This window comes from Musca vetustissima, unplaced genomic scaffold (genome assembly GCF_032173495.1).
Source record: "Musca vetustissima isolate MV318-11 ecotype Yass unplaced genomic scaffold, APGP_CSIRO_Mvet_v1 utg43716, whole genome shotgun sequence".
Lineage (NCBI taxonomy): Eukaryota > Metazoa > Arthropoda > Insecta > Diptera > Muscidae > Musca > Musca vetustissima.
The window spans coordinates 20,070-40,548 of record NW_026887116.1 but is presented as its reverse complement, the minus strand read 5'-3'; the positions used below and the strand labels follow the sequence as shown (position 1 = coordinate 40,548).

Sequence of the window (20,479 nt, the reverse complement as noted above, 5' to 3'; positions counted from 1 at the left end):
GCATCGTTGAATAGTCAGCCAGGCAACAAATGTGTGTAAAAATAGTTGCAGTTGCCATAATGTTGCAGATTTTGAAAAGAGGAAAAATATGGGGAGAAAGAAGAGGAAAATATCATTATAAGTGCTAATGAAAATTTAATATCATTTTAATAGCTAGGATTTAATACGAAATATTTTTTAGAAATTATGTGAAAAATTTTTGCTGGTTAGACAAAAGTGGCAGTTTCGGTGGTATAGAATGTCTAGTGAAGAGGTGGGACAGGGATTTTTTCAATGGGTCATAACGGATAAAGGAGATTTGTAAAAAATAAATTTTCAAGAACTTAAATAAAGCATGGATTTTTTATACCCTACACGACTATGGTGTTAGGGTATTATAGCTTTGTGGAGCCCCAACAGTTTTATAAATATATATATACATATATATATATATATTTAATCCTGAAGGACATAGACCGGAGAAGTTGATAGTATATCCAAGAGGAGTGGTTGGCCTTTTAATTGATACCAATTATATTTTCGTATGTACTCGGATGTGAGAGTTACACGTAAATATTTACAGGTTCGTGGATTTAAAAAAAAAAATATTCTAAGGGCCTACATAAGGCGTGGATTTTAATACCCCACACAACTATGTTGTCAGGGTGTTATAACTTTGTACAGCCCCAATAGTTTGTAACGCCGCGATATATTGGTCCTAGACCCACCTTTATGTATACCGATCGTCATATCTCGACTAGCTGAGTCGATCTAAACATGTGTGTCCTTCCACCTGTCCATTATAATTTGTAAACACGATACAGGCCATAGTTATGGAGCATTTTTCACGAAATTTTTCATGTAGGATGGATTCTGGCCAATGAAGACCCCTTTTGTTTTTGGTAAAGATCGATTATTATTTAGGGGAAGAAATGGACCAAATACTTAATTTTTGTTGGTTTTTCTGGTCACTCCAGAGGTCGCAATTATGGCCCAAACATCTCGAATTTTTACATGGACAAGGGATGAGGCCAAAGAATGAGCATACCAGCTTTGACAAAGATCGATCAATTAGGCGGGTCAAATGGACCTTCAATTTCTGTGTGAAAAATTACAAAATTTGTATTCTTTGGCGTGTATATTTGCCCCTAAGGGACATAGACCCGAGAAGTTGAGGAGTGGTTGACCTTTAAATTGATAACAATTATATTGTCGTATGTACTCGGATGTGGGAGTTACACGTAAATATTTACAGGTGCTTTTGTATTCAGATATTATTTTGTAACCCATTACCACAGTAGAAGACGGAACGATAGCATTGATCACATTAAAATTATTCTTGGGATTCCAGTTATGGTCAAGGACGGCGCCTGTAATTTTCGGCGATGGTCAGATAATAATTTTGGGATGAAGTGGACCGTAAACATAATATTTTTGTATTTTTCGAATCGATCTATAGGCGACAGTTATAAGCCGAACATCACCATACAACCAGCGGTGAAGGCAATCTGGACAAGTAATTAGAAGGGCTGTACTAAATATTAGTAATATTCGCAAAACATTTCAGTGTGTGGGAGAAGTGCTGTTGACCTCTAATCGGGCAAGAGGGTGCAAATGTCACGAAATATTGCCCAGACTCGGAATAAACATCCGCATAAAGTTAGATTTCCGTGGTAGTTGTGTAGGGTATCGTATGGTCGGCCCGTCCGACTATACTGCTCCGCTCACTGGTTTAAAAATATTTTATTTTTTCAGGGGCTAACAAAGGCGTGGATTTTTATACCCTTCACCACACTGTGGTCCAGGGTATTATGTCTTTGTGCATATGTTTGCAACAGGCAAAAGGAATCGAGATAGACACATGGTTCCTTTTGAGAATATGCATAGAATCACTTTCTGAGTCGATTTATGCATGTCCATTCAGGTCGCATTTATGACCCGAATTGTATGAAATTTGGCATAAGTCACTTATTTGGTCCAGGGACGAACCCTATTGAATTTAGAAAAAAATCGGTTCATATTTAGTTATAGCTCCCATATATATTTTCGTCCGATTTTAGGTAAATAGTGCGCCATATATCCTTTGAATTGCACGGAATTTGGCATAGCGTACTGAATTGAGTCCAGAATGATGAGTGGTGAGTTCCGGGAAAATTGGTTCAGATTTAGATATAGCTCCCATATATATTTTCGTCCGGTTTTAGGTAAATAGTGCACCAAAGTCTCTATATATCTTTCAATTTGCACAAGATTTGGCATAGCGTACAGAATTTAGTCTAGAACGATGTGTGTTTAATTTCATGAAAGTCGGTTCAGATTTAGATATAGATCCCATATATATTTATTTCCGATTTTAGGTAAAATATATCCTTCGAATTGCTCGAAATCTGGCATAGTGTACTCTATGTAGTCTAGAACGATGTGTGTTAAATTTCGTGAAAATCGGTTCAGATTTAGATATAGCTCCCATATATATTTTCGTCCGATTTTATGTAAATGGTGTACCAAAGTCCCTATATATCCTTCTATTTGGATGAAATGTGGCATGGCGCACTGAATAAAGTCTAGAATAATGTGTGTTAAATTTCGTGAAAATCGGTTCAGATTTAGATACAACTCCCATATATATTTTCGTCCGATTTAAGGTAAATGGTGCACCAAAGTCCCTAAATAGCTTTCGATTTGCACGAAATTTGGCACGGCGTACTGAATTAAGCCCAAAATGATGTAGCTACGTTTCGTGAAAAATCGATTCAGATTTAGATATAGCTCCCATATATATATTCGTCCGATTTAAGGTAAATAGTGCACCAAAGTTCCTATATATCCTTCGATTTGCACGAAATTTGGCATAGCGTACTGACTTGAGTTCAGAATGATTAGTAGTGAGTTCCGGGAAAATTGGTTCGGATTTAGATATAGCTCCCATATATATTTTCGTCCGATTTTGGGTAAACAGTGCACCAAAGCCCTACATATCATTCGATGTGTACGAAATTTAGCATAGCGTACTGAATTGAGTCTAGAAAGATGTGTGTTCAAATTCGTAAATATCGGATCTGATTTAGATATAGCTTCCATATATATATATATATTCGTCCGATTTAAGGTAAATGGTGCACTAAAGTCCCTAAATATCTTTCGATTTGCACGAAATTTGGCACAGCGTACTGAATTCAGCCTAGAATGATGTTTGCTAAGTTTCGTGAAAATCGGTTCAGATTTAGTTATTTATTTTCGTCCGATCTTAGATAAATAGTGCACCAAAGTCCCTATATGTCCTTCGATTTGCATGAAATTTGGCATAGCGTACTGACTTGAGTTCAGAATTATGAGTGGTGTGTTCCGGGAAAATCGGTTCAGATGTAGATATAGCTCCCATATATATTTTTTTCCGATTTTAGGTAAACAATGCACCAAAGTCCCTACATATCTTTCGATTTGCCCGAAGTTTAGCATATCGTGCTGAATTGCGTCTAGAATGTTTTGTATTACGTTTCAAGAAAATCGGTTCAGATTTCTATATAGCTCCCACATATACATATATATTCGTCCGATTTTACGTAAATGGTTCACCAAAACCCTAACGTTTGTCCGATTAATACGAAATTGTACACAATGTATGAAATTGAGACTTGAATGACGTTATTGCGTTTTGTTGAAATTGGTGCAGACGTACCGATTTCCATAAATTTGTCTCATGGTACGCAGACGACTGTAAATCTGCCCGAATGTAATTAAATTTAGCATAGATTGCAGAAAGGCATGAGTCTGTTGCACATTGATATACAATTGTGAGGATACATATGTACAATATACCCAAAGTGGTGAAGGTTATCATATAGTCGACTCCGTCCGACTTTACTACTTTCCTTACTGATTTAAAAGTATTTTTCTAAGAGACTACATAAGGCGCGGATTTTTAAAAATAATTTAATTCAACTATGGAGACCCGCCATCCTTCCCCATCCACATTTTCTATTGTTCTTTCATTTTTAATCCATTGCTGCTGGTTTCCCCTTCTAATTGTTATGGTTTCGAGAAAAATATTTTTAGAAATTCCATTGAAAACTGTTTGTGCTCATTTCTAACAGCTCAAACACAGACACACACCGCTTCCAACATTATTGTAATAAGGAAATGTTATGTGGTTGTTATTAAAAAGGTCATGACTTTGTGTGAGTGTGTGCGGGACATTGTATAATGTGTAAGTTCAAAATTTTGCAACATTTTTGTTGAACATAATACGATTTTTTTTTGGTATTTAACACAGGGAAAAAATTGAAAAAAAAGGATTGTATTGGCCATATAATGTTGAGTTTAAGGTCAGATATTTTTTTGGTACATGGCCAAATATTTTGAAAATGTATTTTTGTTTCTTTTTTTTTTGCAAAAATACACAGAATGTTCAGAATGTAATATAAGTTGGGATTTTTTGATGTTTAGAGGTATTTTTTGTTTTGAGGAAATTTTTATATTTAAGGATTCGTTTGGTTTGGCCATGACCTCAAGGGACTTGCCCTGAAACCTATTAATTTTTTTTAAACATTTATGGTTTTCCAAAAAAGTGTCTGACTCCTCAATTTAAAAATGCCAAGGATAAGTTGTTGAAATTTCAATTCCTTGTTATCCTTGCCATTAAGGATACAACAAATGGAAAGCATACATCATCAGAAAAACCATGTCAAGTGGCCAGTACAATAATATATAGTGGTATCAATGTCATGCTGGACATTATCAACTATGGGAGATGCATTTGTAATGTCCATGGACATTTGTTATTTACCCAAGTCGCTTGGCAGGATATTCTACGACATGGATATCTGAGCAAATATCGAAGACAATCACGTGGCCAAAAAAATAAAATCTTGGAGAAATAAAATAAATAAAAAATATTTTTATACGTTCTTACATTACGGACATACATTGATATCCTTAGTAGATAAACTTACCTCACAAATACACCCACAACAAACAGTGTCACCAATATTCCGGTGGCACTAAATGCCATAGCCCCAATGGCCCATGCGGATTCGGGTCGTAAATAAACCTCTGGTATGGTTTGGCAATATTGTTTGGTGGCATCGGGTAATGTACCCAATTGACAGGTTAGACATTGGGTTTCATCGGTGGGGTGGCGAATCTGCAATAAAAATGGAGAAAAAACAAAAAAGATAATGAAAAAAGGATAATAAGAAAAAGGATTAAAACAAATAAATCTTCTTATAAAACTCTCGAGTTATTAAAAATAGATTCCTAACTTTAATCTATACACCTTCGACCAAAAAGAAGAAAATTACCTCTATCCGCCCTCAAACAATTGTCCTATAAAATCGATTATATTTACACCCTTCCTAGCCCTCTCCAACAATATCTCACTCATTTTGTCCTTATCCTTACCAAGTTACCGTTACTTTTCTTTTTGCCCTTAAAAACCAAACTGCAAAGTTTTACAATAAATCATGTTTCCCATGGTAAGCCAAGAAGTCCCCAGAAGCAGTAGTTATACGGACAAGATATGACAACAAGAAAAATAACACTTACACTAACAACAACAACAATTGCAAACCTAAAGTTAATGGTATAAATATACTGTCAGCTTATACATGAGTAATAACATGTGGTGTTTGTACACGTTTCCGGTGTAGCATTACGGCCAAGCGAACACACTGACATGGCTGCCACAATCATGTCAGGTTAACAAGCCATCGAACATGACACAGACACACACAAACATTTTCAGGGAATATGAGAAGGAAATAATAGAAAAATAAATAAACAAGGAAAAAAACATTGAAAATTGTTTTCAAGTGATTTCAAAATGTAATCGAAAAAATCCTGGAAGCAAACAAACTAATATCACATTGATTATTGGATTTTGAAGGGGAAGGCAGGAAATTTAATTTTTCCAAGAACAATAAACAGGCAGGGAGTTTTAAGAAATATTTTTTCACGAACTAAACATACGCGTGAATTTTTATATCCTACACAACTATGTTGTAAGGGTATTATAGCTTTGTGCCGCCCCAAGAGTTTGTAATGCCACGAAATATTGGTCCTAGACTGATCGTCAAATCTCGTCCGTCCGTCTGTCCATTATAATTTGTAAACACGATACAGGTCACTGTTATGGACCAATCTTCACGAAATTGTGCATGTATGATGGGTTCTGGCCAATGAAGGCCACTATTGTTTTTGGTAAAGATCGGTTAATATTTAAGGGATGAAAGGGACGAAATACTTTATTTTTTGACCGTTTTTCTGGTCCCTCCAGAGGCCCCAAATACGGCCCGAACATAGCGAAATTTTACATTGAGAACAGAATCGGGCTGAAGAATAAGCAATGCTGTTTTGATAAAGATCTCTCAATATTTAGCGGGTTAAATGGGCCCTGACTTTTGTGTGAAAAATGACAAGACTGGTGGCCAGATGCTGGTCAGGAACAAGAATGCGCCAGCTGATTAGTACAATTTGGCTAGATGAATGCATGCCCAATGATTGGAACCTCAGCATCCTTTGTCCCGTGCACGAAAAGGGAGACAAGACGACATGTGCCAACTATAGAGGAATAAGTCTCGTTCCCATCGCATATAAAGTGCTATCCAGTGTGCTATGTCATCGACACATATCACCTATTTGTCGACTATAAAGCCGCATTCGACAACCCTATCCATCCAGAGGTGTTTAATGCAAAATTAATACGGCTATGCAGGATAACTTTAAGTGGCACAATGTCAGCGGTTAAAGTAGGAAAGGACCTATCGGAGCCCTTCAATACCGAACGAGGATTCAGACAAAATGACAGTTTGTCGTGTGATCTTTTTAACATCATACGAGACGCAAAAGTGAACAGAAATGGCACACTGTACGCCAAACAACACATGTTACTCGCCTACGCCGATGACATCGATATAATGGGTCGAACATTGCGGGCGGTAACAGCCACCTTTGAACAAATTGAAAAGGAGTCTGCCAAAGTGGGTTTTGGCAGTAAACGGCGAGAAGACCAAGCTGATGGTACCAACGCGCAAGACGTCCAGTAGACTCGGACCAACTGTGGAACTTGAGAACTACAGCTTCGAGGTAGTTAAAGACCTTATATACCTTGGTACCGCCATAAATAAAACGACTGACATCAGTTGTGAAATTCGGAGAAGGAGTGTGATGGCCAACAGATGCTACTATGGTCTAAGTAAGCAGTTTAGAAGCAAGGCCACTTCCCGCCAGACAAACTCACACTTTACAAGACGCTGATGCTACCCGTGCTAACATATGGATCAGAAGTATGAGTACTTGCGCAAGCAGATGAGACAGCTCTTGAGGTGTTTGAAAGAAAAATTCTCCGAAAGATCTACGGGCCGATCTGCGTCGACGGTGAATATCGGCGTCGAATGAACCATGACCTGTACCAGCTATTCTCGGACATCGACATAGTCAGTCGTATTGAGCTGCAGCGACTACGGTGGCTAGGCCATGTTGTGCGGATGAATGAGAATGCCCTAGCTCAAAAGGCATATAAAAACGAGCCTACTGATGGTTCCCGTAGAAGGGGAAGGCCACGAATTAGATGGAAAGACCAAGTAGAAAACAACATCCTGGAACGTGATCTTCCAAATTTGTGGATTTGCGCACAAGACCGACCTGAAGGACATAGACCCCAGAAGTTGATAATATATCCAAGAGGAGTGGTTGACCTTTGAATTGATACCAATTATATTGCCGTATGTACTCGTATGTGGGAGTTGTGCAGGGTATCGTATGGTAGTTGTGTAGGGTATCGTATGGTCGGCCCGTCCGACTATACTGCTCCGCTCACTGGTTTACAAATATTTTCTATATCTTTTAGTAGGTCTTTGACAAAAATATTTTTAAACCAGTATGCGGAGCAGTATAGTCGGACGGGCCGACCATACGATACTCTACACAACTACCATAGAACTTTATGTTTCTGCGGATTTTTATTCCGAGCCTGGGTAATATTTCGTGACAATAGGGGTCTTCATTGGCCAGAACCAATCCTACATGCAAAATTTCGTCCATAACTTTGGACTGTATCGTGTTTACAAATTATAATGAACAGACGGACGGACGGACACACATGTCTAGATCGACTCAGCTAGTCGAGATGTGACGATCGGTATACTTAAAGGTGGGTCTAGGACCAATACTTCGCGGCTTTACAAACTTTTGGGGCTACACAAAGCTTTAATACCCTGCGTAGGGTATAAATATTAAAAACAAATCCACGCCTAAGGCTAGATCCCGCCAAAGGCTAGACCCTGAAAACATATTTTTAAAAAAATCCACGCCTTTGGTTGCTACTCGAAAAAATGATTTTAAAAAATCCAAGCCTTTCGAAGCTAGTTTAAAGTTACTTCAAACAATTTTTTTTCAAAAATAAAAACTTGCTGTCGTTGTTTTCTGCCACTTCTACTCACCTGATATGTTGAACAATTGAAACAATGCCAGCAGCAGCTCTCACCCTCCACATATTTTTTCGCCTGACCCCTTTCGCATTCCAAACTGCAAACGGATTCGGGTGGTTTGGGTTGCAACATTTTAAATTGGACCTCTGAAAAATAGAACAGAAATATAGGTAAAAAATTAGCTATTAGATAAAAATTTGATGTAAGGCGTATGTGTAATGTTTATTGCAAAATGATTTATTAATCATACGTAGTTTTTAGTAAATATATTTTTCTAAATTTATAAATATATTTTTAACGTTTTAAATTCACTTAGATATTATTTTTATTAATAAGATTCAAATTTTATTGAGATTAACTAGTTCACTTAAAAATGTAAAACAATAAAAATAATTTTGTTTATCCAAGAATCCAATTAAAATTCCCCTTCACAATATTAGCCACATTTTATATAGTTTCCTTATGTGTCAAATACACATCACCTCAATGTCTATTAAATTTAAAATTTCCAATTTAAAGTGGGATGTTAATTTATTATAGTAACAACTATTTATATGAGCGTATGAGTAATATAAATTATTATATTTGTAATTAATTAATCATACGCCTCTTAGCCTATGAAATACGAGTATGAAAATAAAGCAATTACTTATTGACACATTCTCCCATTTAAGAATTTTGTTAATGCAAATTCATGATTTCTACTCATAAAGACATAGACGTAGGCTACAATGTCCTTGAAAAAATATTCTTAAAATAATTTACGCCTGGGAGGTCTTTGAAAGTATTATTGAAGTAATTTGCGCCTGGGAGGTCCTTGAATGCTTTATTTAAATAATCAATGCCTTGTGGGTCCTAAAGAAACATACTTCTAAATAAACCGAGCCTGAAAAAAATCTTTAAGAAGTCCACACCTTGAAAAATATTATTAAATAAAATCATCTCCTTAAATAATCTACGTCTAGAAGATTGACAAAATATCTTTGAGATAATCAATGTCTTGCAAGTCCCTGAAAAATATTTTTTTAATAATCCACCTCTTAAAGGTCCTTGAAAAAATATTTTTTTAATAATCCATGTCTTGAAGAGTCCTTGAAAAAATATTTTTTTTAATAATCCACCCCTTAAAGGTCCTTGAGAAAATATTTTTTAATAATCCACGTCATGAAGAGTCCTTGAAACCATATTTTTTTAATAATCCACCCCTTAAAGGCCTTTGAAAAAATATTTTTTTAATAATCCACGTCTTGAAGAGTCTTTGAAAAATATTTTTTAATAATCCACGTCATGAAGAGTCCTTCAAAAAAATATTTTTTTACAATCCACGCCTTAAAGGCCCTTAAAAATATTTTTTTTACTAATCCACACCTGAAAGGCCCTTAAAAATATTTTTTTAATAATCCACGCCTTAAAGGTCCTTGCAAAAGTATGTTTTTAATAATCCAAGTCTTGAAGAGTCCTTGAAAAAATATTTTTTTTTAATAATCCACGTCTTGAAGAGTCCTTGAAAAAATATTTTTTTTAATAATCCACGTCATGAAGAGTCATTGAAAATATATATTTTTTTTTAATAATTCATGTTTTGAAGAGTCCTTGAAAAAATATTTTTTATAATCCACGCCTTAAACGCCTTTAAAGAAGTATTTTTTAATAATCCACGCCTTAAAGGCCTTTGAAAGAAATATTTTTTAATAATCCACGCCTTAAAGGTCCTTGAAGAAATATTTTTTAATGATCCACACCTTAAAGGTCCTTGCAAAAGTATGTTTTTAATAATCCAAGTCTTGAAGAGTCCTTGAAAAAATATTTTTTTTAATAATCCACGTCTTGAAGAGTCATTGAAAAAATATTTTTATGTTCTACAATCCACGCCTTAAAGGCCTTTGATAAAAATTTTTTTTTAATAATCCACGTCTTGAAGAGTCCTTGAAAAAATATTTTTTTTAATAATCCACGTCATGAAGAGTCATTGAAAATGTATATTTTTTTTTAATAATTCATGTTTTGAAGAGTCCTTGAAAAAATATTTTTTATAATCCACGCCTTAAAGGCCTTTGAAAAAATAGTTTTTTATAATAATCCACGTCTTGAAGAGTCATTGAAAAAATATTTTTATGTTCTACAATCCACGCCTTAAAGGCCTTTGATAATTTTTTTTTTTTTAATAATCCACGTCTTGAAGAGTCCTTGAAAAAATATTTTTTTTAATAATCCACGTCATGAAGAGTCATTGAAAATATATATTTTTTTTAATAATTCATGTTTTGAAGAGTCCTTGAAAAAATATTTTTTATAATCCACGCCTTAAAGGCCTTTGAAAAAATAGTTTTTTATAATCCACACCTTAAAGGCCTGTGAAAATGTATTTTTTAATAATCCACGCCTTAAAAGCCTTTGAACAAATATTTTTTAATAATCCACTCCTTAAAGGTCCTTGCAAAAGTATGTTTTTAATAATCCATGTCTTGAAGAGTCTTTGAAAGAATATTTTTTTTTTACAATCCACGCCTAAAAGGCCTTTGAAAAAAATTTTTTAATAATCCACGCCTTAAAGAACCTTGAGAAAATATTTTTTTAATAATCCACGCCTTAAAGGTCCTTGAAAAAATATTTTATTTTTAATAATCCACGCCTTAAAGGTCCTTGAAAAAATATTTTATTTTTAATAATCCACGCCTTAAAGGTCCTTGAAAAAATATTTTATTTTTAATAATCCAATTTTTTTTTAATTATCCACACCTTAAAGGTCCTTGAAAAAAAATTTTATTTTTAATAATCCAAATTTTTTTTAATAATCCATGCCTTAAAGGTCCTTGAAAAAATATTTTACTTTTCATAATCCAAATTTTTTTTTAATAATCCATGCCTTAAAGGTCCTTGAAAAATATTTTATTTTTAATAATCCATGCCTTAAAGGTCCTTGAAAAATATTTTATTTTTAATAATCCATGCCTTAAAGGTCCTTGAAAAATATTTTATTTTTAATAATCCACGCCTTAAAGGTCCTTGAAAAAATATTTTATTTTTAATAATCCACGCCTTAAAGGTCCTTGAAAAAATATTTTATTTTTAATAATCCACGCCTTAAAGGCCTTTGAAGAAGTATTTTTAAATAATCCACGCCTTAGAGGTCCTTGCTGAAGTATGGTTTTAATAATGCACGCCTTAGAGGTCCTTGCTGAAGTATGGTTTTAATAATCCACGCCTTAGAGGTCCTTGCTGAAGTATGGTTTTAATAATGCACGCCTTAGAGGTCCTTGCTGAAGTATGGTTTTAATAATCCACGCCTTAGAGGTCCTTGCTGAAGTATGGTTTTAATAATCCACGCCTTAAATGTCCTTGAAAAGGTATGATTATAACAGGTCCTTGAAAATAGGTCCTTGAAAAAACATTTTTATATAATCCACGCCTTGTAGATCCTTGAACAAATATATTTTCAAATAAGCCCCTCCTTATAGGTTATTGAATTTTTTTTTTTTTTGAGAAAGAAAACCCAACCTTAAAAAAATATCCTTTTATAGTTCCCCCCTCAATAAAATGTTATTTCCGCCATTGCTTTGAAGTTGTTTTCATACATGTATGTGTCTATGTAGTCGTCTCCAAATTAAGTTTTAATATCCAGGTGTTGGTAAATTGTACAAAACCAAAGGTGTCAATTGATTTAACAATAACTGAGAAAAACCAACATTTCTAATTAAATTTTTTGTATATTTTTTGTGTGTTCAATAATAGAATGTGGTTTACTAAAGTTTTAGAAAATAAACTTGAAATATTAAAACAAACAAAAATAAATAAATAACCCAACTACTGCAACTGGCAGGAGAATCTTGTTAAAAAAATAGAACTACAAAATAAAAAGAACATCCTTTTCAAAGGACATGTCCGCATGCCATGTTTATTCAAGTTGTGTGTTTTTTCAAAACTTTAATTTAAATCCTTAGGCCACAATCTTTTATTTAGAAAAATAATAAATTCCAGTGTTTCATTTTAAGGCCAGGAGTTCCTTTTATGTTTGTCTGTGTGTGTGTGTGTTTATTTCAATTCTATGTACCTTACAAGTTACATAGTTGACCTTTTCTCTAATCCTGTCATTGTAAGATATTTAAGTTATGACAATTGTAAATTGCAAAGAATGTTGGCAAATGGCAAAAGGAACAACAGGTATTTGTGTTGGGGGCATTATGTGGGTGTGTGTGTGACATACACACACTTACACAATGATACAATTAAGAACTAAGTTAAAACTACAAGGAAAGATTACAATGAAATCCGGTAGGACTCAACTCAACAAATACTTTTCCAAGGATTAAAAAATATATTTGTCAAGGACCATAAATGGGAGTGGATTATTTCAAAGATCTGACAAAGGCATGGATTTTTATACCCTACACAATTATGTGTCAGGGTATTATAGCTTTGTACAGCCCCAAAAGTTTGTAACGCCGCGAAATATTGGTCATAGACCCACCTTTAAATATAACGATCGTCATATCTCAACTAGCTGAGTCGATCTAGACATGTGTGTCCGTCCGTCCACTATAATTTGTAAACACGATACAGGCCACAGTTATGGACCAATCTTCACGAAATTTTGCATGTAGGATGGGTTCGGCCCAATGAAGACCCATATTGTTAAAGATCGGTTAATATTTAGGGGATGAAATGGACCAAATACTTAATTTTTGTCTGATTTTCTGGTCGCTCCAGAGGCCGCAATTATGACCCAAACATCGCGAATTTTTACATGGAAAAGGGGATTAGGCCAAAGAATAATCACGTCTGTTTTTATGAAGTTCCGTCAATATATAACGGGTCAAATGGACCCATACTTTTATGTGAAAAATTACAAAATTTGTATTTTATAGCGTATATATATACCCCTGAAGGACATAGACCCGAGAAGTTGATAGTTTATCCAAGAGGTTTGCCTTTAAATTGATACCAATTATATTCCGTATGTACTCGGATATGGAAGTTACACTTAAATATTTAGAGTTGATTTCGTATTCATATATTACTTAGTAACCCATTACCACATTAGAAGACGGAAATATAGCGCTGATCGCTTTGAAATTTTCCATGAGGTTTTCGGTGATGATCAGATACTAATTTTGGGATGAAGGGGACCGAAAACTCCATTTTTTGTATTTTTTTCGAGCCGATCTATATGCCACATTTAAAGGTGAACATCCCAACACAACCCAATGCGAAGGGAATCTGGACAAGTAATTAGAAGGGCTGTAGTGAATATAAGTAATATTTGTTGACCTCTAGTCGGTCCAGAGGGTGCAAATATTGCGAGATATTGCCGGAGCTCAGAATATAGAACCACAGAAAGTTATATTTTCGTGGAAGTCGTGTAGGGTATCATATGGTCGGCGCCATCCGTCCGTCTGTCTGTGCATGTTAAATTGTAAACAAAGTACAGGTCGCATTTATGATCCGAATTGGATGAAATTTGGCATAGGTCACGTATTCGGCCCAAAGACGAACCCTATTGAAATTGGGAAAAATCGGTTCAGATTTAGACGTAGCTCCCATATATATTTAACCGATTTATTGTAAACGGTACCTATATATCTTTCGATTTGCACGAAATTTGGTACAGCCTAATCATTTAGGTCTAGAATTATGTCTGCCAAGTTTCGTGAAAATCGATCCAGATTTAGATATAGCTTCCATGTATAGTTTCGTCCGATTTCATGTAAATGGTGCACCAAAGTCCCTACATATCCTTCGATTTGCACGAAATTTGGCATAACGAATTGAGCCTAGAGTGATGTCTGCCAAGTTTTGAGAAAATCGGTTCAGATTTAGATATACCTCTCATATATAGTTTCGTCCGATTTCATGTATATGGTGCCCCAAAGTCCCAATATATCTTTCGATTTTGACGAAATTTGGCATAACGTACTGAATTAAGCCTAGAGTGATGTCTGCCAAGTTTCGAGAAAATCGGTCCAGATTTCTATATAGCTCCCATATATAGTTTCGTCCGATTTCATGTAAATGGTGCCCAAAGTCCCTATATATCCTTCGATTTGCACGAAATTTGGCACAACGTTCTGAATTGAGCCTAGAATGATGTCTGCCAAGTTTCGTGAAAATCGGTCCTGATTTAGATATAGCTCCCATATATAGTTTCGTCCGATTTCATGTAAATGGTGCACCAAAGTCCCTATATATCTTACGATTTGCACGAAATTTGGCATAGCGTACTGAATTGAGTCTAGACTGATGTGTGCCAAGTTTCGTGAAAACCGATTGAGATTTAGATAGTGCTCCGTTATATCATAGATTGATTTTAAGGAATTGACGCACCAAGGATCCAATATATGGCTGATTGGAACGTACTGAAATTAGTATTACGTACGTACTGAAATTAGTATTACCTAACCTGTGACAAGTTTCGTTGAAATCGGCATAGGAAATTGAAATTGTGCATAGAATTTCTTAGTTGCTTTTTCTAGAAGAACAGACCTATTGATATTTGTTTGAAGTCGATTTACATACTTTTGTCCCATTGTAACAATCGAATGACATGTTTATGAATAGATCTGAGTCGATTCATATTTAGATAAATATCACATATTTTATTTCATCCAATTTCATGTTAATAGTCCTGTTTAATATACCCATAGTGGTGAACGGTATCATATAGTCGGCCGGTCCGACTTTACTACTTTCCTTACTGGGTGTTAAGACCAAAAAATGTTATTACAAAATTCCAAACCATCAAAATAGACTAAAATATTTCAATAACACTCATCGCCCATTTTTGATCCTTGGTCCTCTGAAAAAATACCTTAACCTCATGCGGATTATAGGACAAGTGTTTTTTTCTCGCAAATTGTAACCAAAACATGAACATCATGCAATGGCAGATATCATCGCCAATACACCACCGAAAAAAGCCATCCAACTGACCACCCTTCAGATATGGTATGTGACCACTTGCAGCGAATGTCAAATCGACAAAAAAATGGACACAATGAAACGCTACATAGTCAACTGAAAGTTGAAAAAGGTACGGGGTTTGTTAAGGTCATGACACGTGAGAGCATGGAAGAAAATAAATTAAAAGAAGAATAATAAATATTTCGTTACCACTTTTTTGTCATAGCAAAAAAAATATTTGTGAATTTTTTGTTTTGTGATTGGAAAGTGGGTTAATTTTACTAGGGCAAGGGGCGTAGGTGGTATTTTTGATGGGGTGAATACAAATGTACAAAATTGTGTTCACATATTCCAAGGAGGGCGATAATCATCCATTGTATTAAAAGAGCAATATTTCTTATTTTTCAAATTATTGTATAAAGTTCCGATCTCTCGACACCCTTTTATTTATGGAGCATGAGGGAGTATAAAAATGAGGGGTGGCCATTATTCGTCTTCATAAAAGAAAATCAAATTCTTTACACCAGAAATTGCTTAAACTGAGATTCATCCTCCTATACTGGCAATTCCACGCCACTGTCTCTTTGATCAAATAAAGATATGTTTTTGTAATAACAAAAAAAAAAAAAAAAAAAAAAAAAATACAAAATCAAATGACCCTGCCAACAGTCAACGCCATGGGTTGAAGCTGATGCCGAAAAAAAACGTTCCAAAATCAACATGGGGCGTTCAGCATCATCATTCCAGCTGTTCTTGTTTGGGTTGTCTAGCTTTGTACCCTTAACATGAAAAAAATTAAATCACCATTCGAAACGCCAAAAACACCTTTATCTGGTATTACAAAAAAATGCAAACTGAAATAGATGACCGTATGACACTTTTTCCAGGAACTTTTAGGGGTTTCAACGTTTCTGAATAAATGAGGATGGGGATGAAATAAAAATTATTTAAACGAATTTTGGATGCCTAATATGCGTAGATGTAAAAAATATTTTCTCAAGGACTTTTGCTAGGCTTGGGTCATTAAAACCTGGAACTTATGTTAAAAACCGAAATCCATTAAGTCAGCTATCGAGACACCATTTGCTGAAATATTATCAGTTTAAGGTATATTTTTCCAACCTGTCTAAAGAAGTACCTAGCAAAGACCATACCTTTCTGAATTTTTATAACCTTCACCACACTGAGGAACAGGGTATTATGTCTTTGTGCATATGTTTGTAACAGGCAAAAGGAAAGGAGACAGACACATGGTTCCTCTTGAGAATATGCATAGAATCACTTTCTGAGTCGTTTTATGCATGTCCGTCTGTCCATCCGTCCGTCCGTCTGTCCATGTTTAATTGTAAACAAATAAATGCAGGTCGCATTGACTATCCGAATTGGATGAAATTTGGCACAAGTCACGTATTTGGTCCAAAGACGAACCCTATTGAAATTGTAGAAAATCGGATCAGATTTAGATATGGCTCCCATATATATTTGCATCCGATTTTATGTAAATGGTCCACCAACGTCTTTCGATTTGCACGAAATTTGGCATAGTGAACTGAATAAAGTCTACGATAACGTGAGCTAAGTTTCGTACAAATCGGTTCACATTTCGATATAGCTCCCATATATATTTTCGTCCGATTTTATGTAAATGGTGCACCAAAAACTCTATATATCCCTCGATTTGCACGAAATTTGGCATAGAGCATTGAATTAAGTCCAGAATGATGTGTGCTAAGTTCCGTGAAAATCGGCTCAGATATAGATATAGCTCCCATATATATTTTCGTCCGATTTTTTGTAAATGGCGCACCAACGTCCCTATTTATCTTTCGATTTGCACGAAATTTTGCATAGAGTACTGAGTTAATTCCAAAAGGATGTGCGCTAAGTTCCGTGAAAATCGGTTCAGATTTCGATATAGCTCCCATGTATATTTTCGTCCGATTTTATGTAAATGGTGCACCAAAGTACTTATATATCTGTCGATTTGGACGAAATTTGGTATAGAGTACTGAATTAGGTACCGAATGATGTGTGTTAAGTTTCGTGAAAATCGGATCAGATTTAGATATAGCTCACGTGTATAGTTTCTTCCAATTTTAGGTAAATGGTGCACCAAAGTCCCTATATATCTTTCGATTTGCGCGAAATTTTGCATAGGGTACTGAATTGAGTCCAGAATGATGTGTGCTAAGTTTCGCGAAAATCGGTTCAAATTTCGATATAGCTCCCGTATACAGTTTCGTCCGATTTTATGTAAATGGTGCACCAAAGTCTCTATATACCTTTCGATTTGCACGCAATTTAGCATAGGGTACTGAATTAGGTCCGCAATGATGTGTGCTAAGTTTCGTGAAAATCGGTTTAGATTTATATCTAGCTTCCGTATATAGTTTCGTCCGATTTAAGGTAAATTGTGTACCAAAGTCCCTATATATCATTCGATTTGCACAAAATTTGGCATAGCATACTAAATTAATTCCAGAATGATGTGTGCTGTGTTTCCTGAAAATCGATTCAGATTTAGATATGGCTCCCATATATATTTTCGTCCGATAGGCAAATAGCACACCAAAGTCCCTATATATCATTCGATTTGCACGAAATTTGGCATAGAGTACTGAAGCAAGTCCATAATGATGTGTGCTAAGTTTCGTGAAAATCGGTTCATATATAGATAAAGCTCCCATATATATTTTCGTTCTATTTTATGTAAATGGTGCACCAATGTCCCTATATATCCCTCGGTTTGCACGAAATGTGGCATAGAGTTCTGAATTAAGTCCAGAATGATGTGTGCTAAGTTTCGTGAAAATCGGTTCACATATAGTTGTAGCTCCCATTTATATTTGCACCCGATTTTATCTAAATGGTGCACCAAAACCCTATACATCCCTCGGTTTGCACTGAATTAAGTCCAGAATGATGTGTACTAAGTTTCATGAAAATCGGATCAGATTTAGTTATAACTTTCGTATATAATTTCGTTTGATTTTAGGTAAATGGTGCACCAAAAAACCTATATATCCGTCGATTTGCACGAAATTTGGCATAGAGTACTGAATTAAGTCCAGAATGATTTGTGCTAAGTTTCGTGAAAATCGGTTCAGATATAGATATAGCTCCCATATATATTTTCGTCCGATTTTATGTAAATGGTGCACCAAAGTCCCTATATATATTTCGATATGCACGAAATTTTGCACAGGGTACTGAATTAAGTCTAGAAAGATGTGTGCTAATTTCCGTGAAAATCGGTTCAGATTTAGATATAGCTCCCATATATATTTTCGTCCGATTTTATGTAAATGGTGCATCAACGTCCCTATTTATCTTCCGATTTGCACGAAATCAGGCATAGAGTACTGAATTAAGTCCAGCATGATGTGTGTGCTATGTTTCCTGAAAATCGGTTCAGATTTAGATATGGCTCCCATATTTATTTTCGTCCGATTTTAGGCAAATAGGGCACCAAAGTCCCTATATATCATTCGATTTGCACGAAATTTGGCATAGTGAACTGAATTAAGTCTAGGATAACGTGTGCTAAGTTTCATAAAAATCGGTTCAGATTTAGATCTAGCTCCCATATACCGTCGTCCGATTTAAGGTAACTGAGGCACCAAAGTCCATATATATTTTTCCGTTATGCATAGCGTACTGAATTATTGATGTGTGCTAAATTTCGTGAAAATTCATTTCAGATTTAGATATAGCTCCCGTATATATTCTCGTCTGATTTAATGTAAATTGTGCACTAAAGACCCAAAGTTTGACCGACTGGTGCCTGATTGATATTACATTTTAAACAGTGAAGCAAAATTTGTTTTTACAAAATTGAGACTAGATTACAGAATGGCATGTGTTGGTTTGATGTTAGTCGGTGTACTTATAGATAAAGATCACATATTTAAGTTCGTCCAATTTCATGTCAATGTTTGCTTCGAAAAGGATACATCTGTAGAATATACCCAAAGTGGTGAAGGGTATCATATAGTCGGCCCAGTCTAACTTCTCCACTTTCCTTACTGGTTGGTATTCCAAAACTCAATGTTTCGTATTAATTTTTTTTCGTACTCACCTGACATATTCAAGCGCAGCTCTCCCTCATAGTATTCACCAACTTTGACCCAATTATATTGACCCTCCTTGATCTGTTTAAAGTGGATAATGTTATAACGAGCTGGACCATCACCATTATTATCGAAACGGAAGTGATCACCGCTGAGGCCTGGAAATGTATAAAAAAAAATAAATAAAAATTTAAAATGAAATTAAAAATAATGAAAATATTTCTATTACAAAAATAATATATATTTCTGAATTATATAAAGTAATAAAAATATTTAATAAAAATAAATATTACATATATAACTATAATAAATTATCCATGTCACTAAGACCTGGAAGTTTATATTTAATAAATATAAATATATTTTATTATACAAAAAAATTTTAATAAATAATAAATATAATAAAAAATATTATAATAAAATTTGTGTATTTTTATTTTCCAATTTTTTTCAATGAAAAAATAAAAACTTATATTTTACATATATTTGTATTATATTACTTCGAGGCCAGTGACCAAAAATTTATTTTAATTTTTTGTGGAAATTATTTATATTTTAAATACAATAATTAACTTATCTTTTCTTCGATACTCACCCTCAAATTCCACTTTACGTAAAAATCGCAGTAAATCTGCTCCCTTTGTGGGTTTCATTGCCTCACACAATGATGGCTTGCCGCCGCACAATTCTCGATGCATATCTCTGGGGAATTAGAAAACGACGATGATGATGAAGAAGAAGAAAATGACAAGAGAATATGAAATGACATAAGTCATCAAGCTAATTGTTAATGTGAACTACTGCTAAATGCCGATAAGCTAATTAACATGACCTTGAACTTCCATGCGAAATGTAAAGCATTAAACCAATACAATCATATTCAAAAGGGACTTTTTGTGATTGCAGTTGTATAATTTTAAATTTTAGTAATAATTATTGATAACACTTTGAGCCAAAATCGAGGTCATGGTCCGGGGTGGAAATTCCTATTTGAGGTGAAATTCCTTAGTGGGTGTATGAATATCCCAGGAGGAAAGAATCACCATGGGTCATGGAAAATATGGTGTTATTATTTTTTGTTGGCGACCCCATTATCATATCTCCGTT

The 20,479-nt window shown here is 34.7% G+C and overlaps 1 protein-coding gene across 1 annotated transcript in view; it reads right to left on the bottom strand.

The window, feature by feature from the left end:
• LOC133334689 (metabotropic glutamate receptor 4-like) overlaps positions 1-20,479 on the bottom strand; it is a gene marked incomplete at its 5' end in the record, with an annotated part of 36,885 nt that overhangs the window by 9,061 nt on the left and 7,345 nt on the right. Inside the window, 4 exons of the mRNA XM_061543019.1 lie at positions 4,932-5,122; positions 8,418-8,551; positions 19,381-19,530; positions 19,968-20,074. Of these exons, the coding sequence (XP_061399003.1) occupies positions 4,932-5,122; positions 8,418-8,551; positions 19,381-19,530; positions 19,968-20,074 (582 nt within the window). The remainder of the gene's footprint in view (positions 1-4,931; positions 5,123-8,417; positions 8,552-19,380; positions 19,531-19,967; positions 20,075-20,479) is intronic.